We start from the raw sequence: 8,539 nt of genomic DNA, 5'->3' as shown, positions 1-8,539 counted from the left end.
CTTGAACCACAAGGTCGGTGGTTCCAGCTCACCAGCCACTCCTCAGAAACCCTATACAAGGTCGCTATGAGTCGGGACCAACTTGATGACACTTAACAACATATATATATACATATACATATGTGGAGTACTGCTTGATATGGGTTGGAACCGACTCGACGGCACTTAACAACAACATAGATAAATAGATAGAGAGTTACCTAGCTAGCTAGCTAGATATATACATACATAGATGATAGATAGAGTGAGTCCTGGTGTGGTGCTGTGGGTTAATGTGCTGGACTGCAAAGTCAGTTTATACCACAAGGTCATTGGTTCAAGCTTACTAGCTGCTCCTTAGAAACCCTACACAGGATTGCTAAGGGTTGGAACCAACTCAACGGCACTTAACAAGAACATATATATAGATAGCTACTTCAGACTTCTAGTGTAGTGCTATAGGATTAGCACTAGATGGCAAAACACAAGGTTAGCTGTTCAAACCCACTAGCTGCTCCTCAGAAACCCTATACAGACAGGGTCATTATGAGTTGGAACTGACTGATATTTATTGTTATCTCAAATCAAGTGGATTAATCTAGGAAAAGCTCAAGACTATTAAAAATGGGATGCGGGTGTTAGTCAATGTTGGAGGAATCTTTAAAGTTTTTTTTTTTTTCCTTTGTGTTTTAACAGGTTATTTGGTATCAAATCAGTCATTCAGACAGACTGCTCCAGTACTTGGAAGATCATAGTAAACCCGAATCTATCCTGGTATCATCATGCCAACCCCATCCTTCTCTTGGTGATGTACTACACTCTGGCTACCCTCATCCGCATCTGGCTGCAGGAGCCCCTTGTAAGAATGAATATGGTATCTTGAAATAACCTGGAATCTCCAAGTAGAATGATTCATTTCTATTAATCGTCAGATGTATTAATTGTCAAATGTAATTACAGTATTCTTGTTGTAGTGTTTCATTTCTAGAAAGAGCATTACGTGAACACTCTTAATGATACTATCAGAATTAGGATTTGCTTCTCTGATTGTATCTCTGTGTTTGGCTAAAAGCAGCAGTGGGTGGGTGATGAGGAGAATGGAAGACTCATTTTATTTAGCACTTACTAAATGTCAGGCATCATGTCAGATTGTTTAGATATATAGTCTTATTTAGTCCATTAAGTACCTATGAAGAATAGATATTATTATAGTTTTAGATGGCTAAGTCCTGGTGTGGTGCTGTTAGTTAATGCACTGGACTGCAAAGTCCGCCTAAACCTGGAAGCTAGCATTTCAAGTTCACCAGCTGCTCCTTGGACACCCTATATAGGGTCACTATGGGTCAAAATCTGACACTACAGCGCTTAACAGCAACAACAACAACTGAGGATACAAGAAGGTAAAGTAATTTGACTGAAATCACATACTTACTGAATGGTGGAATCTCAATTCAGTTCTATCTTGAACAACAAAGCTAGGTATATAAAATTACTCAACCTCTGTTATCACAGTGACTGGAGTTTTCCAAACTAAATTTTAGCCTCTAAAGATGTCAGCCAGCTGCCCAGGGTTCCTTTGGCTTCTAGAGTAATTCATGAAAGGGAAAAGCAGGAGGGAGGACAGACAATTGCTTTTTTCTTCATGCCTAAATGTGACACTTAAGTGTAGGACCATGGAGGCAAGGCTTCCTGTTTTCTTTTTTCTTGATGACAGGAAACTTCAATCAGCTTTCATTTCCTCCCCTATATGACAGTTGTAAGGTAGCTCGTTGGCCCATGAGCAAGGCTAGTTTTCAGGCACAAGCTTCCACATCTTTTTATCCATCATCTTCAGGAGAGAAGTCAACAAGTTAGATACCAGTTCTCATGGGCAGGCAGGGTTGAGTTGTAGACCTCCAGTCACACCTCATCTGATGTTACTTCTAGCTCATAACCCTATAGTGGTTTCCTCCTTGCCCCTTTTCTGCCTTCGCACCTGCAGATGATGTCAATACACCCACCCATTCATTCAGTCAGAGAACAAGCATTTACTGACGGCCAACTGTGTGTCAGGCACTAATCTAGTGATTGGGACAGAGCACTGTCTCACAGCCAGACACTTTCTCTCAAAAACTGTTCCTTCTACAAGAGACAGAGCAGGCCCAAGGAAGTAACTGGAGAAAGTCAAGCAGAAACAGCACAACTGAACACACTGCCAGTCTCCCTCCACCCTGACAGGGAGCTACAAAAGGAGTCTGCACTGAGTTCCCTGCTGTGTGGTACTTCCTCTACCACCACACAGACCAGTGTGGTAGTAGCCAGAACACAACCCCTACCTTGTGAACAGAGTCTCGCTGTATCATCCCTCTTTTTGGTTTATAAATTGGAGTTGCAGAATAAAACAGTGCTTCTCAAATAATGCAGTAACTTGTATGTAAATGCTGTTGTAACTGGAGAAGGCTACTCTATAACCCTTTCAAGTCCATGAGGCATTCTGCTTCCTTAGCAGCAGGCTGACAAGGGAACGAATGAAGGTAGGAGGACAATCTAAGTTACAGGCCATAAAGTTGTTAACAATATTAAAACCAGAATGTCTGGAGCAGCTAATAGGATCAACATTTCAGATGATACTGACTTTAAATAGGTCCCTGGGTGGTACAGATGATTAGCACACTCAATTGCTAACTGAAAGGCTGGATGTTCAAGTCTCCCCAGAGACTCCCCAGAAGAAAGATTTGATGATCTCCTTCCGAAAAATCGGCTATTGAAAACCCTATAGAGAATGAGTCTACTCTGACACATAAAGGGTCAACATGAACCATAGCCACATGTCAAGACATAATTCCCACCCAAGGAGTTTGTGTGCTCACTGTTGTGTCCTGTTGTTGTTAAGTGCCATCGAGTCAGTTCCAACTCATAGTGATCCTGTATAGGATTTCCGAGGGTCGGCTGGTGAGTTTGACCTTACAGTTCAAGCCAACCTTGTGGTTGAGTGCTTATCCTACAGTGCCACACCAGGACTGTACCAGAATCCAAGGATCAGGCAGTTCCTGATCAATTCGGCACTCTCTCCAACTGAAAACGCTGACATTGTAACTGCCCTTCTGGTAGCACATTTTTACGGGGAAACCATACTATAAAGCACCCAAGCACGTCTGGTTCTTTATGTTCTATCATTATCATCTCTCCTAGATTAACCTCCAAATCTAACTGTGTGACTTAGGCAGGTAGCTCATTTGGTAAGGCAAGAATTTTGTGTATTAGATATGCATTTACTTAAAGTGAGCTCTAAATATTTCTGCCTTGAGTACATTTTTTCATAATTAAACTTTGCCAGTGGCTAGGCTGTGGAACGAGGGATATCATTGCTGATGTCTAATGGATCTTGGCTGTAAGCAGAGAATATCAGAAAGATGTTTACCTGTACTTTATTGACTACACAAAGGCTTTTGATTGTGTGGATCATGACAAGCTATGGACAACATTGCGAAGTATGAGTATTCTGGAACACTTAATTGTGCTCATGAGGAATCTGTACCTGGACCAAGAGGCAGTTGTTCGAACAGAACATGGCAACACTAAATGGTTTAAAATTAAGAAAGGTGTGTTACAAGGTTGTATTCTTTCACCATACTTATTCAACCTGTATGCTGAGCAAATAATATGAGAAGCTGGGTTCTATGAAGAAAAACGTGGCATCAGGATTGGAGGAAGACTAATTAACAACCTGTGAGATGCAGATGATACAACCTTGTTTGCTGAAAGTGAAGAGGACTTAAAACATTTACTAATGAAGATCAAAGAGCATAGCCTTCGGTATGGATTACATCTCAATGTAAAGAAAACAACAGTCCTCACCACTGGACCAATCAACAACATTCTTATCAACGGAGAAAAGACTGAAGTTGTCAAGGACTTCATTCTTCTTGGATCAACTATCAACACTCATGGAAGCAGCAGTCAAGAAATCAAATGACATATTGCATTAGGCAAATCTGCTGCACAAGACCTTTTTAAAGTGTTGAAGAGCAAAGATGTCAGCTTGAGGACTAAGGTGCGCCTGACCCAAGCCATTGTATTTTTCAATAACCTCATATGCATTCAAAAGCTGGACAGTGAATAAGGAAGACCTTAGAAGAATTTATGCTTTTGAGGTATGGTGTTGGAGGAGAATATTGAAAGTGCCATGGGCTGCCAAAAGAAGCAACAGATCTGTGTTGGAAAAAGTACAGCCAGAGTGCTCCTTGGAGGCCAAGATGGCCAACCTTCATCTTTCATACTTCAGACATATTGTCAGGAGGGACCAATTGCTGGAGAAGGACATCATGTTTGGTAAGGTGGAGGGTCATAGAAAAAGAGGAAGACCCCAGAGAGATGTATTGGCCAAGTGGCAGCATCGATGAACTGAAGTGTGGCAACAGTAGTGAGGTTAGTCCAGGATTGGGCAGTGTTTCATTCTGCTGTGCAAAAGGTTGCTATGAGTCGGTACTGATTCGATGGCATCTAACAACAACAACAAGGTCACCTATGCACTTTCTCAAAAGCCCTTGATCCAAGAATTATCAGTTGCTGCTTTCTAGGGTAGTTTAGAATATATGTTGAGAGACTGGAAATTTAACTTAAGAGCATATTCCTGGAATTTATGGCATTTAGTAGGAGGCAGTGGACATTAAATATTGAGTTCTGGTGTGGTAATGCAGGATAATTCACTGAACTGCAAGGTCAGTTTAAACTTCAAATTCAGCATCCGCTCCTCAGAAACGCTATGCAGTGTCACTATGAATTGGAACTGACTTGAAGGTACTTAATAACAACAATAAGCATGTATGTTGTTGTTGTTAAATGCCATTTAGTCTGTTCTGACTCATAGTGACCCTGTACAGAGTTTCTGGGGCTGTCAATCTTGGTGGGCGTAGAAAGCCTCATGTTTCTCCCATTGTAGCAAAAAATTGGTGAGTTCGAACCACTGACCTTTTGGTTAGCAGCTCAGTGTTTATTCTTCAGAAATGATCACAGTGATGCCAGGCTCTTCTGTTGGAGGCAGAGCTGATCACATGGTTTTTCTGTGTTTTAGGTGCAGGATGAGGGGACCAAGGATGAAGACAGAACCTTGGCTTGTAGCCCCATCCAGATCACAGCCGAGCGGCGGCGGAGCCTGTGGTATGCAGCCCACTACCCAACTGATGAGCGAAATGTAAGGCATAAAGCAAGAAGTTTACATTTCATAATTTATTTTTCAATTTACTATGTGATTAATATATTTTTTTAAATTTGTTTTTCAATTTACTATGTGATTAATATGATTAATATGAGTCATTTATTTATTTATTTTTCAATTTGCTATGTGATTAATATGATTAATATGAATCATATAAAGTTGCTGTTGTCATTAAGTAACATCAAGTTGGTTCCAACTCATAGTGAACCTCTATAGAATTTCCCAGGAGTGGCTGCTGGGTTTGAACCACCAACCTTGCAGTTAGCAGTCCAGTGCTTATCCTATAACACTATACCTATCTTATAGAGACTCCTATCATATACAGACTCAGGTGGCTCACAGTTTATATAACTAGCTTGGATTAATAGTTAATCACTATTAATTAATCACTCTATTCAAAGAGGAGTACAGTGCTTCTAAAGGAAATGCCATGGCTCCATCCCATCTTAAGAGAATACAATTTTATATTTCAATGCTTCTTATCCAACTCTCTTAATCCAAAAGAATTGTCTTAATTTTTAAAAATAGTTTTTCATTTAAAAAAACAGCAAAGTAGTTTGAAATTGTCTGTTAGCACTAGGTGGTGAGTGCATCAGCGTTGAAATACAGTGCAGAAAATAATTTCACTCTATCCGGCTATAATAATGACTCAAGTAAAAACAACAGAAGATCAAAGCAGTCTACATGCATATGATTAAACATCTCTTACTTCTTTGAGACAACAGTGTGTATAGAAAAGTTAGTCATAGCTAGGTAATTCATATAACAATTTGTTGACCATTTCAAACTCACATCAGTCAGTGCTCTGTTGATTTGTTAAAATTGCCTGTTTGTCATTTTGTGAAGACAAACACTCAACAATTCTTAGATGGAGTCAATGGTTTGCTTCCCAGCATGTTAGAGAACTGTGGAACAGAGTCTCAGATTGATAATGGTGGCAGGTGAGTTTCTCTGAAATAAACATTCATTCTAAAAGGATACTGCTGTGCTCAGGGAAGGGAGGACAATAAGCAAGCTGTGTTAGAGAACAGACAGTGATGAGGGGCATCACTAAGGGGATCAAGGGCCCCAGGGCCCCTGTGCTCTCATCTTACATGTGGTAGATTCCCATATTTATTTCACTAAATGACAGATATAGACTGAAATTACCACAGTAGTTTCAAAGTGCACTCTTCAGACCTCGAGGGTTTCCTGAGACCCTTGTGGGGATCCACAATCCCAAAACTATTTTTATAAGAATACTCAGGTGTCATTTACTGTTCTCCACTGTATTGACATTTGCACTGCAGATACAAAAGCAATGATGGGTAAAATTACTGGTGCCTTTGAATGAATCAAGACAGTGGCTCCAAACTGTGCTAGTAGCTAATATATGATTTACTGTTGTACATGCAAGAAACAAACGAACAAGCACAATTTTTAAAAAACCAGAATCACAATATCCTTGATGAATCAGAAGTTGTTATTAATCTATTAAATCTGTACCTTGCAATTGATGTATTTTTAATGTTCTGTGTGATAAAGTTGGACATGTGTATACAGTGCTACTCACTCAAGTCATGACTAACTTACTGAAAAGTGCCTAATCAATTGTAGGAGATATGGCCGAGCAGTTGTATTTTAGTTCAGACTCCGCATTGTAACTGACCTGCAAGAAACTACGCCTGGTTGAGTTTTGGCGTAGTGACAAAGACTACACCAAATCCTTAATTATCTAACCAAGCTTTTAAAATACCCTTTTCTTTTCCAACTGCTTATCTTTGTGAAGCCAGATTTTCTTCATATACTTTAACCAAAACATATCACAGGACTGAATGCAGAAACAGACATGAGAATCCAGCTGTTCTCTACTTGTTTTGGTGATGTGCCATGGTGTCTTTTCCAACTCATAGCAACCCTGTATAGGGTTTCCAAGGCTTTAATCTTCAAGGGAGCAGAAAGCCTCATCTTTCTCCTACATAGCAGCTGGCAGGCTTGTACCGCAGACCTTGTAAATCACAGTGTAGTGCTATTGTATGGGCTATTTAGCCAGATATTAAAGAGAATTATAAAAGCATAAAACAATGACATTTTTTTCACTATTTTTTGAAAATTAAATACATTTTTGTATGTTAACATGTAATGGATTGTTTTTATTTTAATGAATTAATTAATAATCAAAATGTCTCAGTATTAATTTCTACTTTGTTAGATATTAACAGATAAAGCCCACATAAACAAAATCTCTTTGCTATCCTCAATGATTTTTAAAAATATAAAGTTGTCCTGAGACACAAAAGTTGGAGAACCATTGGTATAGCAAATATTTACTATTTGGCAGGCAGGGTGAGGAGGGTGGTGGTGGCAAACTCCCCAGCATTAACATAATTAAATAGTACAGGCATCATTTTGTTGCATGAAGGTTGGAAATATTAAAAATAATACCAAACTTCATTTGTAAATAAGTTTCTTTTAGATGAGGCTTCTGTTCCCATATTAAATTTACAGCCTCAGAAATGCTATACAGGGTCATTATGAGTATGAATTGACTCAATGGGTTTTGCTTTTAGTGTTTTGTTTTGTTTTGTTTTGTTTTGCTTTGCTTTACAAACAGCCAAATTAAGAGATTGGGTATGTGTATAATAAAACCTAATAGATATAAATAAACATGACGATGCTTTCTTCTGACGTATTAACATACTGTCCTACATTGCTTTTTGCAGCTTTTATCCATGACCCAAGATGACTACAAACCATCTGATGTTAGTATATCATTAGAATTATCATTTATATTTGTGTAAGTGATATAACCAACAGAAGTAGAATTACCTCCTTCCAGTGTGTTTTAATGAACTATATAATCTTCATAAGTTAAAAATAATATTTTGCATAAATTGCATCTAGTTTATTGATGCTAAAACAGTGATTCATATAATCTGAGATTGGATATAATCACACAAAATAGCCACATTGGTGGATTTTAAAATCTTTTGGATTTTTTTTTTTCTTTTTTTTTTGCTCTGTAGATATGCATATTACACAATTTGAATAGGAAGTCTTGCATGGATTTTTTTATATATATATACACACACACCACATATTATATATGTTATTGTTACGTGCTTCATATATATGATATATATATTATATATCATATATATTATATATATGGTGGGGGGGTTATGTGTCATGGAGTCAATTTTGACTCATAGCAACCCTAAACAGGGTTCCCGAGGCTGTAAATCTTTACGGGAGCCAAAAGCCTCATCTTTCTCTTGCGGGACAGCTGGTAGTTTCGAACTGACGAACTTGCAGTTCACAGCCCGATTCGTAACCACTACACTACCAGAGCTCCTTATATATATATGTGTATATGTTTGTGTG

The 8,539-nt window shown here is 38.6% G+C and overlaps 1 protein-coding gene across 1 annotated transcript in view; it reads left to right on the top strand.

The window, feature by feature from the left end:
• The window catches only part of PIEZO2 (piezo-type mechanosensitive ion channel component 2), an 861,527-nt gene that overhangs the window by 634,740 nt on the left and 218,248 nt on the right, over positions 1 to 8,539 (top strand). Inside the window, exons 8-10 of the mRNA XM_006868690.1 lie at positions 676 to 838; positions 5,033 to 5,152; positions 7,879 to 7,917. Coding sequence (XP_006868752.1) covers positions 676 to 838; positions 5,033 to 5,152; positions 7,879 to 7,917 — 322 coding nt within the window. The remainder of the gene's footprint in view (positions 1 to 675; positions 839 to 5,032; positions 5,153 to 7,878; positions 7,918 to 8,539) is intronic.

The sequence above is a fragment of the Chrysochloris asiatica genome, unplaced genomic scaffold (genome assembly GCF_000296735.1).
Source record: "Chrysochloris asiatica unplaced genomic scaffold, ChrAsi1.0 scaffold00122, whole genome shotgun sequence".
In the NCBI taxonomy this organism is placed as follows: domain Eukaryota; kingdom Metazoa; phylum Chordata; class Mammalia; order Afrosoricida; family Chrysochloridae; genus Chrysochloris; species Chrysochloris asiatica.
Note: the sequence above shows the minus strand (reverse complement) of the source record. Positions and strands in the feature narration are given on the sequence as shown.